Source organism: Anomaloglossus baeobatrachus, chromosome 2 (assembly GCF_048569485.1).
Source record: "Anomaloglossus baeobatrachus isolate aAnoBae1 chromosome 2, aAnoBae1.hap1, whole genome shotgun sequence".
Classification (NCBI taxonomy): domain Eukaryota; kingdom Metazoa; phylum Chordata; class Amphibia; order Anura; family Aromobatidae; genus Anomaloglossus; species Anomaloglossus baeobatrachus.
In genome coordinates, this window is record NC_134354.1 from 609,524,067 (window position 1) to 609,546,083 (window position 22,017).

Here is a 22,017-nt window from a genome sequence, read left to right on the forward strand (position 1 = left end):
ATTTTTGTTATATGTACAAAATGGTCTGAGTTTCATCAGTGCCTCAGTTTTTTATCATCAGAGCTTCATCAGTTTTCCTTGTATGAAGCAAAAAAAAAAAACTGATGAAGATTTCTCAAGCTCCTAGTATCAACAGTATGTGAAAAATGGGCTACGTACTGATGGCATTGAGTGCTGTACTATTTTACTTTTTTTCCTCATGGACCCATAGACTTGATCCTTGACGTGAATTAGAATCATGCAAATAGCCTATTCAGACGTAAAAGGCCTTGCTCTCTGCCACCACATCTGTAATGTAGCAATCCTGAAGATATCGACCCTTTAATGAGGCTTGCCACATGACTTTGGATCAAAATCAGACATGTCTCAGTGATTTTATGCAGAACACTTGGTGCAGAAAAATACACGGACATGTCTACCGCTCCATAGACCATAATGGGTACAACGTCTGTGAAATAAGCAGTTAGAACTCGTATGTAAATTGATGATGATTGAAACGTCATTGTCTGCAACGCTGCCATTACATCGACAGCTAAGCAGCCAAATGGGGCAGGACTGTTAAAGTCACTTATTCCCTTCAGTGCTGCACACAGTAATAGACCCCAGAGGCAGCAGTGGAGACTCGATGTTGGACCCCAGTAGGGTAAGTAAACCATAGGGGTCTTTTTTGTTTTAAAACAAACTGCAGTCTGAGGGCACAGGGTTTTCTGAAAATGGCAAACCGCTTTAAGCACCAGTTGTGTTCTCTTCATATGTGATAGATTGAGCGGCCATTAAGATTTAAGTCACATAAGAGCTCAGTGTCAGTCTTGACATTATACCATCATAGTATCATATACTGGCTGAGCTCTTATTTAATACTGAATATCTGTCTATGGATTAGAGTTCTGAAACCTGTACAGATGTGAGGAGTTAGAGCGTAAAAGTCAGAAGTATCAGAACTGTGCTTTAGAGAACCAGAATATAGGACAAGGATTTGAAGAAATTACCATTTTTACAAGTTTTACAAGTTTTTTTCTTGTCAACAGATCTGACAGAATCACTTTCTCAAGAATATCAAGTGTAATTACATGTCTGAAGCGTGAATTGTAAAATCTGCCACATACTCCAATAACAGTTGGTTAGGTGCTTCTCCGAGAAGAACCTGATTTCTCCTTTACTTAAGTAATAGATGTGGAAGTCAAATTCACTTTTCAGACTTGAAAGGTGGCCTGGCTAGTTATAACCATTTTGAAGTCCAATAAACTCCATGCGGAACAGTGATGGACGTGACAATGAGTTTTTTAAAAACTCGTACACCTTAGCAATATCATATTACGGTATACTGTTGTTTTGATGAACAATTTGTCCCCGTGAAAGTGATTTGAAGAAAACCAGTTTTAAAAGAATGTGTATTTGATAACAGAATCATCTCCGTACAGCATTTCTATATGTTCTGTTAAGTGTGAGGTTTGTCAAGTTTTCGAAGAATAGTTTTCTGTTCATTACTTGGTGTACATTTGTTATATACTTAAAGAAACCTTTCTAAATAGAAAGGAAACAGATTAGTATATATGACACATACTGTCCAAACATCCATCCACAGAGGACCAAGCGTGTGCCACGCCATTTATTCCACCAGCCTGAACTCTTGACATCAGGAAGGGTTCATCGGTTAAATTGTAAATTACTGCAAAATACGTCGGTGCTATATAAATAAAATTTTTGTATAATTCTCATCCGTGCATATTCTTATCAGCAGGGAGCAACAGAAATCTGGATTTATATGGCGAGCCTTTGTTTTTACATTGCTGAGTGATGTAGTTTTTGCACTTTTTGGTCCACATGAGTCTTGTCTTTCTGAATCCCTTACATTGACACTCGAGCTAGTCGTTTTCCATTATTGCCCATGTGTTCTAAGAAACGTTAAGTTGTCAATTCGGATATGTTAGAGCATCATTATTTAATTCGGTGGTAGCCTGTTGACAGGGCACCACCACTTCAGCAAAATGATTCTTGCCATCATCCTTTAACCCCTTTTCTATTATTTTCCTTTCATTGGATACTTTTCTTTGATCATACAATTTTCTGTATACTCTCCACACCACCACATAAGCAAACTGCGCAAGACTGGCAGTCATTAAACCACTGGCCCTGGCTAGTGCAGCACTGATGACCATGCCTCATACTAATGCCGGCGTCACACGGTACGATCTATCGTGCGATCGCACGAGCGATTGTACCCGCCCCCGTCGTTTGTGTGTCACGGGCAATTAGTTGCCCATGGCGCACAAAGTCGTTAACCCCCCCTGCCACACGCACTTACCTCCCGGACGACGTCGCTGTGGGCGGCGAACATCCTCTTCCTGAAGGGGAAGGGACGTTCGGCGTCACAGCGACGTCACACACCGGCTGGCCAATAGAAGCGGAAGGGCGGAGATGAGCGGGACGTAACATCCCGCCCACCTCCTTCCTTCCGCATTGCCGGCGGGACGCAGGTAAGCTGTGTTCGTCGTTCCCGGGGTGTCACACGGAGCGATGTGTGCTGCCTCGGGAACGATGAACAACCGGCGCAGAGAAGGTGGGACGATATTATGAATATGAACGATGTGTCAACGAGCAACGATAAGATGAGTGTTTTTGCTCGTTCACAGTCGTTCGGAGGTGTCACACAGTACGATATCTCTAACGATGCTGGATGTGCGTCACGGAATCCGTGACCCCGACGACATATCGACCGATATATCGTACTGTGTGACGCCACTCAGATTGTTCTGTGTTCCCAATTCTACTGTGAATTTACACTGAAACTGATCCATGATGCAAGGAGACGGCAATTCTGTGTCTAATAAAGTGGCCGTTCAGTGAATATTGTATAGACCTCACCAAGGCGCTAACAAAGTGCCAGGAGAATTGACTGCCACATTGAATTTTTTAGTTCCTGCTTAAAAGTAATATTTAAAGAAGCTAAATATAACCTGTGAGACGCTTGTGTTTCCAAAAAGTGAAGATTTGCAATGTTTGTAACTGATAGTTGGAAAAGATGTAAGAATAAACAAGATGAAACCTTGGCAAGGACATGTAGATGTAACTGAAATCACTGCTCGAGAATGGAGTAAAAATGTCAGATGCTGACACCATACTGATGGTGGTTAATGAGCGGAGGATGGTTGTTCATAATGTTGAGGCTGCATTTCAGCAGCAAATCACATAATTATTCTTCTTGTACTGTATCAAAAAAAGAAAAATGAAAGGCACACAGACCCACATCAGACTGAATAGTTCTATCAGAATTGCAGGATCAGAAAGTGTTTTCACATAGAACCTGCCTTTATCTCACGATCTCATTAGCCATTAATGTACAGTATGTTGTTTTTTCTATCTCCATAAACAAAAATTGGGAGTTACATTGTGAGAAGCTACATTTTAACTTAGTTCTTTGGGTATTTTTTTAAAACATGAAACCAAAATTAAATATTATATATGGACCAAACCCCTTAAAGGGATTGACTACGTTTTCTTTATTTTCATTAGTAGATGATTTTTTGGTACTTACTAATGTATGTGTTACAGGTTCTCCTCCTGCACTTATTAATGCAGCCTTCCCCCAATAGTGCACAGCTCTCCTGTTCATACAATGGCTGCTAATGGATGAAAATGTGACCACACCTGTCCAATAGTCTCCTCTAATTAAAAACGGCTTACTAATATGAAGTGTTTCTATTGGAGAAGGCTGATGGACTGGTTTGGTCACATGATCCTTCATCAAAAGCTAGACAGAACTGTTTAGTCTGTTGGGGAAAGCTACAATAGTACATACAGGAGGAGAACCTGTCAGACTGCGTGTCCACAGCGTTTTGGATGCAGCTTGTTTTCGTTGCGTCAAAAATGCTGTGTTGTACACTACTAGCACAGTGGAGGGGGTTTCTAGAAATCCCATGCCCACTGTGATGGTTTTTCCCAGAGCATAAACTGACATGTAGTGCGGCTTCCCTGACTGCAGCATGTTAATTTATTTCTATGGTGTTGCGAGTGTTCTCTGCAAGAAAAACAGAGAGACCACAGTGGCCCGAACCCTGATCGGGGACCAGGACACAGCATGTCCAGATCATGAGCACGTACTCGAATACTTGCATATTAGTAAGTGCCACGTAGGTGTGATCCTAACAGATTTGTTAAACTAATGATAAAGTGGGCAACCTCTTTAACACTAAAAGTCCCAGAGAGGGGTCATTTAACATCTCTACCTTTGGAACCCAGAGATGGGTCGAATGACCTGAAGGATTTTAGCTAACATCCTATAATCACCGTCTTTTGTTCTGTAATTAAGGCCATTACTGTCGCAACACAGGAGGTTGTTGTTTTCCATTGAGTTTAGCCATTTAGTTTCTAGTTAGTTTTATTCAGTTTATCATCAGTCATTTGACCCTCTTTCGGGACTTCAGGGGGGAGCTCGAAATTTCTGGGACTTCTAGTGTTAATCATAAGTGCTTATACTGCTATACTAGGAGCAAATATTTATCATAGGTTTACTAACCAATGATATATTAGAGTTAAATAATACTGCCAAACCATGAATACATATTACCACTACTTAGTGAGTGAATGGTACCACTATAATGAAAACAGCCAAATGCGGACAATCCTGCTGTGTCTCGTCTGCCCCGATGCTGCAATCCTTCTAGCTGCTACAGTGGTAGCTTTGCTTTTGCCCCTGGTGGTGAGAATATTTACATTAATAATTACATTTTACATTAACAGTGATATACTTAATCCACTACTACATTGTCTACACATGACAGAAGATTGCTACCACTACGTTCTTCACCGATGTCACATACCGCAGGTTTAGTGTGTCCTGTTTTCACAGCTTTCAAAAAATACTTAAAAGACCAAAGTAAAGCAAAGAATTGCTCTTCTTTCTTTGTCAACTGCCCCAAATCTTTTCGGCGACATTTGACTGAGAAAGCAAAGTATTTTTACATTACATGGTAATCTCTGGAACACTCTCATATCGTGGTGCCATAAGTAGTACAAACACAGTTCATTTTAATCAATAGATCTTTGAATAATAAGTTCCACAATTTAATGTTTTAGCAAAAAAAAAAGCTCCTGTGTTGAGATAATGTTATAATATGTACCCCTTCTAGGTACTGTGTAATGGCCATGTCTGACTGTACAGGAACATGGCCTGATCATATCACATCTCCTAGCAGGGGAGGAAGCAAAAAAATATGTACAAACACTACAGCACAGGATCGCAAATAATTCTTTTTTGGAGGTAAAACATTTTTTAAAAACAGACAGAAAAATGTTTTACCTCACAAAAAGAATTCGCTATGATCCCATGCTGTAATGTCTTTATACTCTTTTGTGTCCTCTCCGGCCCAGGAGCTGTGGTATGATCAGACCAGACCATAAACAGATTTAAAAACACCCTCAAATTTTATTATTATTCCAAGATCTATTGATTAAAATTAACTTTAAATTTAACTTTGTTCTTGGGAAAACCATTTTAAGCTTAGATATAGGTTATGTTGTCCATTAAATACGAGACTTTATTATGGTAGACTTAGTTAACCTAATCTAATTTTCTAAACTTTTTTTCATGAAGGTTTTTTGCTTATAAGAGAATCTAAGAAACCACCATTTGCACCAGTTACAATTTTGCAGACATTTAGTCCATAAGTTGTTACTTAGGATATCGCCATTCATTAGGGCATTTTATAAGTTAAGCCCAATGTACAAGAGCTCAAGGCTTACATTTTTAGGATCAAGGGGTACTTTGTACGTTGCGACATCGCTACTGCGATATCGAGGTCAAATCGAAAGTGACGCACATCCGGCGCCGGTAACGACGTCGCAACGTGTAAAGCCTAGATGCGCCGATAAACGATCGAAAAAGCGTCGTAAATCGGCGATCTGTGTAGTGTCGATCATTTTCATAATGTCGCACCAATAGGAGATACGATGTTGTTCCTCATTCCTGCGGCAGCACACATCGCTGTGTGTGAAGCCGCAGGAGCGAGGAACATCTCCTTACCTGCCTCCACCGGCTATGCGGAAGGAAGGAGGTGGGTGGGATGTTTACGTCCCGCTCATCTCCGCCCCTCCGCTTCTATTAGCCACCTGCCGTGTGACACCGCACAACCCGCTCCCTTAGGAAGGAGGCGGGTCGCAGGGCAGGTAAGTGCGTGTGAAGCTGCCGTAGCGATAATGTTCGCTACGGCAGCTATCACAAGATATCGCATGTGCGACGGGGGCGGGTACTATCGCGCTCTGCATCGCTAGCATCAGCTACCGATGTCGCAGCATGCGAAGTACCCCGAAGTCACAGTACTCTGGCTCATTTTAGTTTTGTAAAGCTTAGACATACGTTTCCATTCATTGTGGTGCAGCATTTAGCATTTCAGCCACTCAGGCCCCAATATTTATGAAAATTAAATTTACTACCTTTCCCTTTGTAAATCTTCTTCTATACTAGCTGTGATGCTGATAGAGATGACATTGGTGTTTGTTGCGTAAAAAGAAAGCTGGACAATGTAAAGCCAATGATTGTCTGACCACCATGTCTGATGTCCTGCAGCTATATGTCTGCTCTTTCTAATGCTCATTAATTTTAAGCTCTAGTTTACCCCTTTGTGGTTAAGCCGCGTGAGAGAATTTGTCTAATGTTTGCCAAACAGCTGTAAACTAAGAGAAAGCGATTACTTTTGGAGATCTGATCCAAGTAAGGTTAGAAAACGGGAATTTGCTGAAAGCAGAAATTGTTACTGTTACTGTTAACTGACGCTGTAATCAGAACTATTGCTTGTTAGCTGCATTCTAAAATAGTATACACACCAGACTAAAGCTGGCCGAACCTGCCGATCATTTAGTGTACGAGGTCTCCTAGCTGACAAATGATGATGGGATTGAGCATCAGCACATGAATTTTATATTTTACTATTGCCTTTTCCCCTTCATGACACACTTGCATGGCAATGGGGTTTTTTGGCCGTCAGGGACCTGCTATGTTCTCCTGTGAAGCTCAGCCATCAGGTAGGCTTTATAGTAGACCATAATTTTATCTATATACTACAGTATATACACTGTAAGTCCCCTAGGTGATCTAAAATTAAAAGGAGTCCATCACCCCCAAAATGTGTCTTAAATGATTATACAGTTGTAGAAACTTGGCCCCTAGAAAAACCATACTGGCACTGTATCTTACTGGTACAGTGCCTGAGAAAATAACTTAATTTTAATTTGTATGCAAATGTGGGAGCTTTGGTGCACCCTCGAAGGTGACAAGGCTGTTTAAAATAGGCTTGTTTGGAGAGGGGAAGAGCCAAGTTATATATTTTAAGAATAAACTCATCATGGATGTAATCTTCGTCCAAAAGGCATTTTCTTCACAGATGTTCGGCTGATTTGGAACCCTGAGAAAATGTGTTTGAAGCATGTGCCTGGGTTACAAATGTTTGTTAGGAGCTATTGTGTGTGTAGGGGGTTCAGATTAATCATGGGCACTTTCCAGTGTTTTGTTAGGTTTCATATTGAATTGGAACATGAGGGAGGAGGTTTGGCCCAACAATCACTGTAGATTGTTCATAAGTAGCTGGGCATTGATGGCACACAGATCTCTGTAAGTGTGGTAAGTCAGGGTTTCTTGAGCAGGGTAACTGATATTAACAGAGAAGGAAAGAAGATTATGGTCAGAGTGAGAGAGAGGTGTTAGTAAGATCTTGCACTGAGCAGAAACAGGAGAAGACTAGGTTCAGTGTATTCCCATGTTCAGACTGAGAGTTAGCTGTTAAAGGTCTAGAGAGGAGGTTAGAGAAGACAGATAAGTGGGAGATGGTAAGAGCGGGTCATCAATAGGGATGTTAAAGTCCCCCCAAGATGAGTGGGAATGTCACATGCTAAAAAATGAGGATGCTAGGTGGCAAAGTGATCCAGGTAGGAGAGACTTGAAAGGCGGAACACAACTGCCAATCAAAGGGAGAGGGAATTAAAACGTCTGACAGTGTGGACCTTAAAAGAAGGAAAGATAAGTGATGGTACTGGAGGGGATGACCTGAAAGCACATATAGGTTAAAGATGCATACCAAAACTTCCTCCTTGTCTGTTCTACGGTCTCTGGGTCTTTGAAAAATGTAAGCATACAATACAAGAGGACAGAAATGGAGGTCTCTGATTGCTGGACGCTGGTTTCAGTAAGACCCAGAATGTTAAAGGGAGCCTGCCAGGTCCCCCAAATCACCAGCATTTATCCATTGACGTCAAGCTGCTTCTTGCTTCCAGACATGCGCTGTGCTCCTCTGAAGTCAGTAAGCGTTCACCTGGCTTGAGGCGCATTGACCTGTGGGAAGCAGTCATGTTCATGCACAAAATTTGCAGAGTATTGACAATGTCACTGACTCTTGCAAATTATCACACCCATTTAGGAGTGTAAATGCAGATTCTCAGTTTTCTTCCAATCCAATGATATTGTTGATCTATGCTGACGGCTGTAGATTCTTTCATCCAAGAGAATGGGGGCAGTTATGCAGATTCTCCGATTAATTCCACACACTCACTTGCATTGCCGAGTGTCATTTGAATATTGGATCAAGCTTGGACATGGAGGGATTTTTTTTTCCTCGAACACTATCAGAGGAAAAAAAGCGACTAACATTATTCTGAGCACGATCTGATGTTTTGTTGGATTGCACTCTGACCAAAAATACGGCCATCTGCCTCTGCGCTTACTTTGGATCAACATCAATATGATGGGGATTCATATGATGGGGTTTCGACCAGCTATTACAGACTCTGGAAGCAACCTCATGTAAACATTGAACGCAGCTGCATTGCGCAGTTAAGTTCAATGTGTTTCACCCACCACTGAGTACTACACAACGGACTCATACCAATGCCATGTTCATGATCTATTCTAAAGTTTAGACATAAATATCATTTGACTGAACAGCCCAATTAGTTTGTACTACAGCAAGCCAGAGGAACCAGAGGGTTTAGAAGGCAAACAGTGCAGAGCAATAAATCCCGAAAGTGCCTTTATCAAGTAGGAAAAAAAATTGAATGATTTTATTTTGGCCAGGAATGAGTCCTGATTAGAAATGAGCTGACCCGTTGAAGTTCGGTTCAGTGGGTTCAGCCGGGCTTTAGATAAAGTTCAGGTCAGAAACCGGACTTGATGTGAACCCCATTGGAAGTCCCTAATTGGCTAGTTCAGCTCTCCGCCTACATACAGCGAGCCATAAACGGATCACTTCCGGGAGAGGGAGGACAGATATTTTTTTTTTTCTTGTACACACTACATCTAATAACACTCTTTTTATCCCCAGTGAGCTATTCAGAAACTGCCATCAGCTCACACTGGGCTAACCACCAAGTGAACCTGAGCACAGCGATGCTCGCTCGAGTGATTGGCATACGCAATGCACCCGAGCTCCCAACTTGAGCGCCGACTAACACCGAACTTTACTGTTCAAGTTCATTCATCTCTAGTCCTGATATCAATCCAATTGAAGAGGCCTAATAGCTGTTTGAGAGAACTGCAGTGAAAGAGTGGATGAATCATCCAGCAGACGGGTGCGAGAAGTTCCTAAACATTTGAAGGTGGACTTTGTTGCCAATGGTATTATGGAAGGTTTCTTTAATCCCGTCATGCCATATACTGTGTCTTCGTTATTTAGACATTTGGACATGCTATTTAAGATATTCTAATGCTAAATAGTTAGTACGCATCCACTGTATATGGTAGCTACAGAGTTCCCAGTTAGTCTACAAGGGTTAAAGGATCATTTGTGATCAGTTTATTTCTGTAGGAATCTCTTGGGATTGTGTTACAAATTCAGAAAGTTGTCTTTAAAATTCATCAGTGCGGTTTGGTCTCCTAAGAATTTCATTTGCTCATGCATGTTGCCTGTCAGGCAGTTTTTTTTCTCTGTGTAATTTCTAATAGCGAGGACAGATCAGCTCCTCTTCTGTAATCATCTTTCAGACTTGTCAAACCAACCTAGCAGAATTACACCCCGCAAAAGGATGTTTGCATTCCTCTAAAGTATAATTCTGCTGACTGAATATATGTGCTAATTTAAAGTTGAATTGAGCCATGGGATTTTTATTTAATGATCGGCTTCATATAAATGCAAATTACAATGAATCCAGGGATCCCTGAGCTGTTTCATGTTGTTTAAAGCAAAAGTGTTAGTTTTCAGTTTGCTTACAGTGTAAATGGCGCTACCACTACTCCGTGCAATTACAGAATGTGCTTACTGTGACTTTTACCTCTGCTCGGCATTGTACATCATTGGATCCTATCTTTTAACAAATGTGTACTATCCATTTCCTTGCGACACACTAAGCGGCTGGCTGTGAAAGCTGCGCCTGTCCACCGTTAAACAAATTAAATATTGTTATCTGTAATTACAAAAACATGGTGGAAGCATGTTCAGTCTTAACGCTATTAATTGAATTTCTCTGTAAGGCAGAGCCAATGTCCTGACTTTCAAATTAATCTTACATAGCAGGATTAATGTAGAATTCTTTCTCTTTTTTTTGTTTGCAATTACAAGATCTATGATATTTTAGAAATTTTCTGTCAGGCTAGGACAATATCAAAACTTCAGCGGTGCAATTGTGGCCGTAGGAGTAATATTATTATGAGTTCCTCACTGTTGAGTCACAACTTTCATCCTTTAAAAAAGACCTTTCTTCAGTTTGAGCATTTTAAACTGGCCATATCATGGAATAGTGGCTGCAGAGCTAAATGAATCCTAATTTTTATTGTTTAATTTTTCCTCTCCATTGTGGAGGTAATAGCTCTAAAGCCTAGGGTATAATTTATTACCCCAAGTGGGCATTACCCAATAGTGGTTGGTTTCTGGGGACATGTACTTCTTCTCCTGCATGCAATTGACCAATCGTGAGCAGGAGGTTTCATGCAAGGAAAAAGATGAACACGCCCCCAGGATTTCAAAAGACTATGCTTTCACCTGTCAGATGTAATGATAGACAGCCCTGCCTCGCTGGAATTGCTGCAGCTATCATGTAATATAGAGCAGAATCAAATGTGATTACAAACACTATTTGCTTTTATCTCGTTGGTGTCGGGTAAGGGGGGTGCAGCAGAGATGACAAAGTTGTAAAAGGAAAGCTGAAGAGGTGTTTGTAATTACCCTCAGGATGCACCACCTCCTCTTCTTACCCTGACTGTCTTGAGATGAAAGCTGAAAGTGTTCTATATTGCACAATAGCAGGAGAGATCAGGGCGGTCTACCATTATATCTCACAGGAGAAAGAAAATTCTGCTTCACAATTGCGATTATGTAACCACTACTACTGGCTTCTGTTTGACTTCTGGTGACCATGTGGTTTTGGTACATTTTATGTGATCATGGAACTTTGTATACGCACTTGTCCATAGATTGCTGTGTGAGCATAAATATATTGTTTGCGTGTCCAGTATAGCGTACAGCATTCTCGCTGGTAAAAGCAAATTTGATTTGTACCCAGAAAGATCAACATAACTACTTTTGTGGTTGACGCCTTTCATAACTGCATGCATTTATTTGTAAGTAGGAATATATAAATGTGCTACATTATAAAATATTGTAGTGTATTAAATATTGTAGTGTATTAAATGTATTATGATTGTATGAAATACAAAGTTGGCATCACCGCATTTATAGTTGCAGCATATGGTGAACGCTGTATGTAAAAATATATACCGTATTTTTCGCTTTATAAGACGCACTTTTGTTCCCCCAAACTTTGGGGGAAAGTAGGGGGGGGTGTCTTATAAGCCGAATATACGGGGGGGGAGGGTGTGTGTATGTGTGTGTGTGTATATGTATATATGTGTATATATATATATATATACATATATATATATATATATATATATATATATATATATATATATATATATATATAATATACACACTGCAGGGTCTGCTCTGGAGCGCTACTGGGGGCAGGTGAACGCTGCGGGCGGCAGTGTTAGATCTCCTGCTCCCGCTCATATAATATGCACAGCCGCTGTCCATCACCGTGGTGCTGCAACCGCACCGCAGTGACTGGCTGGGGCAGCGGTGCATATTATATGAGCCTGCGTCCCACTGTGATGGCACATGCCCCCCCGTGTTAGATATGGCCCCCATGCTGCTGCTCATCCTAAAATAAAAAAGCTTTACTTACCCCCTCTAGCGTTTATCCCCGGTGTCCCTGCTTCCTCTGTGATCAGGCACGCAGAGATGAAGTCACTCTGCTGTGCCGATCACATGACCGGCACCAAGAACCAGGAAGTGGAGGAACAGAAGCACGGAGGGAGACAGGAGGAAGATCAGCGCTGGAGGAGGTAAGGAAAGAGTGTTTTATTTTACTTTGGGCAGCAGCATGGGGGCGATATCTAACACAGGGGAACGTGTGCAATCCATAGGGGGCCATAGGCAGCACAAGGGAACATATGCAATCCATAAGGGGGCCATAGGCAGCACAGGGGAATGTGTGCAATCCATAGGGGGCCATAGGCAGCACAGGGGAATGTGTGCAATCCATAGGGGGCCATAGGAAGCACAGGGGAATGTGTGCAATCCATAGGGGGCCATAGGCAGCACAGGGAAACGTGTGCCATCACAAGGGGGCTATATTCAATATAAGGGGGCCATATCCAGATTAAGGGGGCTAATTTTAGGATGGGGGGCTATGAGGGACATATACCCTATATGATTTGTTAGACGGACACTGGCATTATAAGATGGACCCCATTTAACATTAAAAAAAAAAATTCTCTCTTCCTTCACCAAATTTGGGGGTGCGTCTTATAAAGCGAAAAATACGGTATATCAAAATAGTACAACTGAGAATAACTGCTTATCCATCAAAAAGCAAACCTCATACACTACTCTCAAAAGAGAAAGAAAAAACATACTGCTCTTAAAATTGCTGGCATAAAAAATTATTAGAGGGGTTGTCCACTAGTTTGATGATAATATAGCCTCAGAATAATTCATATTAGATTTGATACCTGTCACCCCTACTCCACTGGTCAGCTGTTATCCGCTCAGGAGCCTGCCAGGAGTAAGCAGTGTATGGAGGGGACAGCACAGCTCCGTTATTTATTCTGTTCAGTAGGAGCTTGGCTGTTGTGTTTTGGGCCAGTAAATGGCGTACAGAACTGTGCTGTCTGGTTCTATACACTGATTACATGTAGTGGTTGCCAGAAGCGGGGAACAGCTGATCTATGGGGTGCCCACTAATCTAATACTGATGATAACCTATCTTTAGGACAGGTCAATATCATACCTAAAAGTGGTTTGCGCTAGGAATTGGAGATGAAAAGTTACACATTTCGGCACCTTTTGACATTTTTAGACAGGTGTGTGGAAAGCGGGTGGGACTATGATTGAAGGGCTTGATATGATACTGGTCCGAAAGCTTCAATGTCCATTACATCACTAGTGATTAGAATTATAATGGCAAGATTCTCCGACGGGTGGCTGCCATAAGTGTCTGACTGGTGCACGGGCAGCTAAAGGATGCACCATATTGATTAGTTCAAGAAGCATGTCTGTTAATGAATTTAGCTCATCTTAATCCAGCAGATTCTTGATCAATACTACCATATATAAACCACTGTTAAAAATACAGCTGCTCCTGCAAAAAATGAGCTCTTATGGCTATAAATAGTGAAAAATAAAGCTCTCAGAATGACAAACATTGTACCGTCTCTTTCGTTCCCTCTGTACGTACATGAAGAATCTCACAGTGACACATCCTTGTTTTCTTGATTTTCTGTGTGATCCTGCTCATCGTACATTTTATCAAGTATGTGCTAATGTATTTGTTCTCCATGTTTTTCTGATCACACAGTTCTGTCTGTTCAGACGATTCCCTCGATGTTGTCTCCATGCTCTGGTGGCCATGATATCAGTTGGGTCATCAGCTTTCACAGTCATTGAGATGCAAATGACACGTTCATTATTTTGTGGAGGATTTTGGATGCATAGTTTAGTTGTAATCAAGCAAATCATCTGTTGATGAAGAGTCGGCGAAACAGAGGCCCGGACTAATACAAATAGTGTGCTTCAGCAGAAAGCTCTCCATGAATGGCTGCTAATGAGAGATGAATAAATAATTGGCCCGTCTAGACATTTAGGCATTAAACTCAGTGCAGGTCCATTAATTTGCCCTTGTTCTGTGCATAAACTATTCATAAAACTGCGTCCATTGGAAAAGGTAGACGTTGGCCAGGGGTGCTGCTGTGTCGGGGTATAAGCAGTCATTTATTTCAGCCTGGTCTTCCTCCACTACGGCACTTTTAATAATTAAATGCGTTTTTATAAATACATCAGAGGACTCTAATGAAGATGAAGGTGCGCAGGGGGAGCCGCGGTTACATTTTCACGCCTTTGGGTTGTGTTAAGTCAGATATAACTACAGTTGATTCCTTTTTAGGGAGCGATGAAGTTACAGTTTTTCACCAGGGACATATGATTTATGAGTGACCTTAGCTCGCAGGGTTCAGAAAAAACTGAAGATAAGACAGAAGCCATATTCCTTTTGAGATTACTGTCACTGGCTGTAAAGCCTGCGGCCTGAAGTAAATCAATTGAACTTTCGTCCACTTTACTAGATAGCAGGAGCCAAACGAAATGAGACTGATTTTATTAAGAAAAGGATGATGTATGAGCCGGTTAAAGGCTTGTCTAGTTTTAAAATTGCTGGTTTTAGTCATAACAGAGTGATCTTTTTTATCTGTCCGTATGTCTGACATTTCTATGGTAACCCGGCGGCTGATGGAATTCCCTCAATCTGTTTTTTTTCTGTTTGCAGAGGGTGAGGAGACTGGAGTGATGGATAGCCTGCTGGAGGCCCTGCAATCCGGAGCAGCTTTCCGAGACCGGAGAAAACGGACTCCGCGGCCTAAAGGTGACTACAATACCTCTTCCTCTGTTCCAAGGCAGATTTCTCAGCATGTGCTCCTAAAACATTCATCATAAATCCCGAGCTACCGGGAAGAAGTGCTTAAAGTGCCAGCAGTGAGCGTAATCCTTGTCTGCGCAATGACAAATGTCAGGAAAGACGTTAATTCCTGGTGGCTGGTGTCACTACCACTTTGCCTACCAATGCACTGAACTTCACATAAGCTGCTGATTATGACGAGGCTCATCTCCCAAACCATATGTACGTTATCTCTCCAGGGTATATGTTAATATGATTAAATAGGTTGTGCCGCAGGATCACATTCTCCGCTGGTACACCAGCATTTGTATGGAAAGTATTGTATATAAAATCTCTCTCTGGTTTTTCCCAGATATACAGGATAATCTGAGTCCGTCATCAGAGAGGCCTATTCTAAAGCCTTGTAACCATGGTAATGGAAACTGCTCATGCATTACAGGCTTATGTCTATCTTTATTCTGCTGATATATGATTTTTGCTTCAGGTTCACTGTAAAGACAATGACACTACCTGCACCTTTCCGGTCTTTCCGATAAGTCTCCTCTCCCCGTGCTTTGCATGCTGCTTTGGCTTTCGTGCATGGTTATTACCCATTTTGCATGTATAAAAGATACATAAATGTATTAATAATATGCTTTATATTGCGTGTACTGTACTTTATAACAGGCTTTCAGGGTAACTGGTAACATAATGTCTCAATAACCGTAATATATGGCTCCAGATCTTAACCTCTCCTCCAGCTAATGACACAAAGCTCTCTTCACAACTCTGATCATACAAGAACTGTTTAATATATGTTTTTTACACTAAAAACACACTGCATTAAAGGCTTACTATGAGAGAAACAGCAGGTAGTGCGCACGGACTTTACCACTCAGGTATAAAATAGTGAAAATGTCTGTTCTGCAGCATTCATTTCACTTCATACACAATGCCGAACATATAGGATATTCACTTTCTGATGTTTCATGGCATATACTGATTTCTAAGCAGGTTTGATCACTCCTGCCTATGTACAGATCATGCAAAGGTTACTTTGACTCGCACAGCACTGGGATATCGTGGCACAAATTCAACACCTAACTTGTAATTGGTCTATGGTTTGTACAATATCAAGTTATCTTATTCCTTTAAGGCCACGTTCAGTATTTGGTCAGGATTTGGAATCCAAAAGAGGGTGCAAAATGTAGAAGTGGTAACGTGTTTTCATCATACTTTTCGTCTGATTGTTCCACTCCTGGTTTTGACTTACAAATACTGAGGGAATATAGTGACTAAATACTGAACGTGTAAACGTGGCCTTATAGTGAGTAAGTAATTAGAAGTGGCATTGTATGTCATGATAACCTTTGCTAAATCTGTATTTTGACTTGAATGCTTGCATGCAAAGACGTAGTCAAAGACTTTGTTGCAGTACCTACCTGATCTTATCCTGGAATAGATTAATGTAGCCTTCCCAGACGGTGAATGTAGTTATTGTTAGAGAATGATCTAAATGTCGAACGCTATCATTTAGTTTGTCCACAATGGGTTAACAGGGATGCCTGTTGTACATAACCCCCTTTCTCGATCCTGTATTGGTACACATTTAGCAAAAAGTGGGGTTCCTATGATTAAGAGCCCCCCGTCACTGTTAGCTAGAGCTGAACATCAGAGCCCCATGAAATCAGTAGGAATCTGGAATGTAGTGGGCTCTGATCAGCCAGACTGTGAGTTGGGTCCACACAGGGCAAGACCATTAATCCTTCATACTCATGACATACTTCATACAATCTTCATACTCCTGACATACACAAATAAAATGTAAATGAAAAAAGTAAAGAAAAATCCTATTTTCCCCCTTTGGTACAGGGAATGAACAGTTTCACAATTTTCTCATCGCTGTGCCATGTGGCAATTAGAGATCACGTCTTCTCTGATTGGTAGTCATGTGATAACATGTAGAAACGTTTTTAGACAGTATTAGCTCTCAGGGGTCACTAAGAGTTAGCAAAGGAGAAGCAATAACAGTAATAGGCTGTGATCTTACTTTTTGCTGTAACTGTCAGCTTAGAGAAACGAAGATCCCCACCACCCCGTTTAATGAAATCCATCTGGACAGTTTTCTGTAAGAGATGGATTACACTTGACAGCAGGCACTGGACAGCATGTTAGATTTAAAGGAAGATACCTAGTGGCCAGAACTTTGAGGCATTTTAAGACAGTATTTCTACACTATTAAATTTGCAGATTACCCATTTAACAAAGTTTGTACAATCAGCAGCTTTTTGAGTAACAGCTGTTGATAGCTGGGGTGGGTATTCAACGTTATCCCCCTCCCGTGTTATTTATGCTAATTCTATTATAGAATCTATTTACTTTGTGATTAAAAGGACCTATTCTGATGTCATACCCATGTGACCAGAAGGGGCGAGGCCTCAGCCAACATAGCTGATACCAGGAAGCAACATTTTTCTGTTGGCTGAGGCCCCGCCCCTTCTGGTCACATGGGTGTGACATCAGCACAGGTCCTTCTAGTCAAAAAGTAAATAGATTCTATGATAGACTTAGCATAAATAACAGGGGGAGGGGATAACTATGAATAGTTAAGTGGGGGGTTTGGGATGTTTGTAGAGCAGGGGTGGGCAATTTATTTTCTCAAGGGGCCCTATGAGAGACTGACTGGTGTGGAGGACCGAACCAATAGAATGAAATTAATTCTGCTCAATATTAATATTACCATAATAATTATAATTGTTATATTAATTGTATCACTTAATATTGAGCAGACTTAAGTATGCTGACATGCCATCCCACTTAATACACCATGAGCTCCCTACATACAGGATGAGCCCTCACAATGCCCCCTATATACATTGAGACCCCACATATCTCCCCTGTATTCAGTATGACCCCACATCCTCCCTAAATCCAGGATGAGCACCCACATAGCACATATATACAGTATGAGCCCCCATATAGCCTCCTGTATACATTTGAGCCCCACATAGCCTCCTAAATATAGCATGAGCCCCTACATAGCTACATATATAGAGCATGAGCCCTCAAACAGCCTCCTATATACAGCATGAGCCCCCACATTGCCGTCTATATACATTTTTGAGCCCCCACATAGCCGCCTATATACATTGAGCCCCCAGATAGCCTTCTATATACAGCATGAGCCACCACATAGTCTCCTATTCTGCATGAACCCCACACAGCCTCCTATATACATTTCTGAGCCCCCACAGAGCCTTCTATATACATCTCAGAACCCCCACACAGTTTCCTACATACATGCAAACATCCCATGCACGTGAAAAAAAAACCCCAAACCACCACAAACTCCCCTCACTCCCTCGGCGCTCTCCTCTGGCCCCCAGTGCACTGATGCACGTAAGTGCACATGCAATGATTTGATGTTATTGCCTCTGTAGTGCCTCACACTGATTAGTGGATGACTGCCAGCAGCCCCTCCTCCACAAATGTGTTCACATCTGTTTGCATACTGAGGATGCAAATAGAGGTGACACCGGGTGGAAGCAGACGGGCATCAGGGGAGAGCATGGTACAGCTTGCAGTCACTATTTTCAGCCCTCTGGCTGTCTAGGTCTGCGGGACGGACTGGAACAGCCAGAGGGCCAGATGTGGCCTGTGGGCTGCACTTTGCCCATGCGGAAAACATCTGTGTCATACATCCGGCAATTTGTCTTTTACAATAGTGACCAACTCCATCTCCAATGACTGTTCAGACTCCTTAAATACTGCTGTCAGTCTGTGGCAGTGGCATTCGTGCACACAATGCTGTCACATCTTTACGGATAATCATAGTGCTGACAGATCTTCACGGCAGCTAGAGCCGATAAGGTCCCTATGGCTGCCATGGGACGATATTATACTATATAGAAGAAGCAATCAACTAATAGCAGATTTGAGTCTCCTAGGAATATAACACTAAAATTAAGTTATAAAATAATGGAATTAACTATAAAAATAAAGAAAAAATGCAATCATATTTGATAATGCCATGTCCATTAAAGCCAGAGGCATCAAAATATCAAATTATTGATCGAAACAAAATGATCAAGTCACCAAAATTGGCAATATTAACACCATGCTGTCCCCAGAAATGCAATAAAGATGGAATATGCTCCCCAAAATTGCACCAATAAAAAGCATTAGCTTGCCTTGTTAACACCAAGGCCTCTTACCGCTCAAATGATGGAAAAACAAAAACATTACTAGTCTCCGATCAAGGCAACAGAAGTTTTTTTTCTTTTTACGTGTTTATGAAATGTATTTACCAACACTTAAATAAATAAAACAAACCTGGAGAATGATGCCACATGCGATGGTGCCGGCTGATTTGGAGTTAGATGGTGCGGATCTGGTTCTCTAATATGTAAATTAGCGGATTCATGTGGCATTTTGCCCAGCTTTCCACCCAAACACATACATAAAAGCGTTCCCCGCCGCTTAGCGCTCACTGAAACTAATGCTTGGTGTGACATTTTACAGATTTTTAGACATGATACTAAAATGAACATCTTAGAAAAATAAAATGTCATCTAAAACTGCGGCCGATCTGAAAATGCCTGCACACTCATTTCAGCATTTTCTTTTATTATTGAATTCTGCTTGATCGAGCCTTGTTTATGCCTTAAATAACTCACGACAATTTAGGAGTCAATGGGCTGAATTTATTCCCGGCGTCTCATCTTGACATTTTCGGATTTTATTCACATTGTTATTTGCACATATTAATGCTTGTATTATTGCACTTGTATAAAATACTGCTCTTTGGGAGGAAACTAGTCATGTTCCAGACCAGGCTCGGTTACCAGCCCTTGTCTAGTACTGTAATAATATCTGTATGGAGACTAATGTTCAAATTGCAGACGGGCACCGGACTGGTAGCACGTTGTATTGGCATATATGGTTAGATTTGCCTTTGTGAGAGTATTTAACACACTATTTCATGCAGTATAAGATATTCCTGCATTTCACACTACACCTGTCTGAATCTGTAACTCTTCTTGAAGTGGGTTACATTTAGTTTTAGGTGAAAATAACCCCAAGAGTAGACATTTCTAAGGAGGTAACAGCCTATTTTGCTTGTTTTGTTTTTGTTTCAACATTAGAAGTCTTAAGAATATGTTGCCACCATTTTTATGGGTGTTCTCCCTTATTTCTCTTCTCATTTATGTCTTACTATGAATCATTAATTAGCAGGGGTATAGTGACATATCATTGCTTGGGTCATCGAGCGTGACTATGTTAAAAATAACAAAATTAGGCAGATTCTTCTGCTATTCAGCACAGGGATCCAGTGCAGGCCGCCACGCCAGTGGTTTACCCCATATCCCTTCTTCAGTCACCTGTTTGCTGCAGCTTGTGATTGACTGCAGCAGTTAGGCGGGTCTTCAATGCTGTGCCCTTATAATCAATTGACAACTCTAGTCTGTCACAGACCCCCAGGCTGGGTGCAGACCACGGGCAACACCTATGCTGAAACCACGGTGGTGACAATAGGCATGTAACATTCAAGCAGCTATGAAGTTTTTTCTTTATCAGTGTAAATTTGTAATATTTACAGAAGAATAGCATATAACATATTACACTGAATAAATGTATAATGGACCCCACTTTGGTATAAATAAGTAAAGGAGGTTCATTAGGTAAACAGCTCTTGAATGACCTGTTTTAACACTGTGGACACTCCTTACTATTCCATGATTTTATATCTGAGATAGCCTGCAGCCTCTGTATCTTCTTCAGGACACCATGACACTGCAGATACCTTTCTACTGTATAGCATATAGCGGACAAGCTATAGGTTTTTTCAGATATTTATCAAGATTGGCACAGTGGTCTAGGAGCCAAAGCTAAGGACAGGGCTGCTGGAGCGCAAAGGCCACGTTCTGTCTTTGCACTCTGCGCTCTTACTTATATCGGCCACCAGCTCTGACTATAGGCTAATATGGAATATGTCACCCTTTATATAATACTGAGTTCAGGGTGTTTCCCAGAACTTTAACACTGATGTCCCATTCTGATCCAGCCGCAGTGACCACTGCTGATCACCATGAAAAGGGTGAAATCCACAACTAATCTGCATGTAACTGATGTGCATTTTGCTGTGCATTCATTGTTGTTTTTTATTTCTCTGATGTGTACTTGCTTTTCAAGATGGTCCTAAACTGAATAGAAAAACTCCTGTGTGAGTAATCTTACCTGTGAAGTCTGCTGAACAGTAGATACGACTCTGAACTTTTAGTACAGTTTTCAATGCCCAATATTAACTCAGTTATTTCTACAGGTTCATTTTTTATTTGAGCACCATCAAAAAACATTGACATTGCCCATAATAATAGGGCAACCGAGAGTAACAGAGGTATTGGTTCCATCTAATGAGAGACACCCGTTGTGCCCAGTAGACCATTTTGGTTTTAACAGGGTCCATCTTGTTTCTGTTATGAGGCCTGTCATTTTACGACTTGGTCTAATTGGTGACATAGGCTGCTAACAGAGCCTCCAATTTTGTAACTATTTTATTATATCTTTTCATGGGACAACACTGAAGATAGGACACTTTAATACAATGTAAAGTACCGTGTTTTTCCAAAAATAAGCCCTAGCAGGGATTTTCAGCATTTTTGGAGCAAGGCTTTACTATAAGCTTTACTATAAGCCTACCCCCGAAAATAAGCCCTAGTCGTGGTTCAATAATGAAGTGTCCGTGCAGCTAAAAAAGATAGATACTGCAGGACACTTCATTATATACAGCGGGCACCCCTTAATCACACTCACCCGACGCTGAGCAGCAGGACCTGCAGTGATCGCACACCTGCACACATCAGATCTCTCTCTCACACACACACACATATCACACACACGCTCAGATCACACACACGCTCAGATCACACGCACGCTCAGATCACACACACGCTCAGATCACACACACGCTCAGATCACACACACACAATCAGATCGCACACACACAATCAAATCTCACACACAAACATCGGATTGTACACACATAGGATCGCATACATACTCCCCACATCCAGCGACACCGATCTCATCTTGACGGCAGAATCTTGA

General features: G+C 41.4%; 1 protein-coding gene across 2 annotated transcripts in view; it reads left to right on the forward strand.

The window, feature by feature from the left end:
• DIAPH3 (diaphanous related formin 3) overlaps positions 1 to 22,017 on the forward strand; it is a 979,498-nt gene that overhangs the window by 791,472 nt on the left and 166,009 nt on the right. The window contains exons 26-27 of one of the 2 annotated variants that reach the window (XM_075336836.1): positions 14,803 to 14,898; positions 15,284 to 15,343. In XM_075336836.1, coding sequence (XP_075192951.1) covers positions 14,803 to 14,898; positions 15,284 to 15,343 — 156 coding nt within the window. The remainder of the gene's footprint in view (positions 1 to 14,802; positions 14,899 to 15,283; positions 15,344 to 22,017) is intronic. The other variant, XM_075336837.1, reaches the window with a different exon arrangement.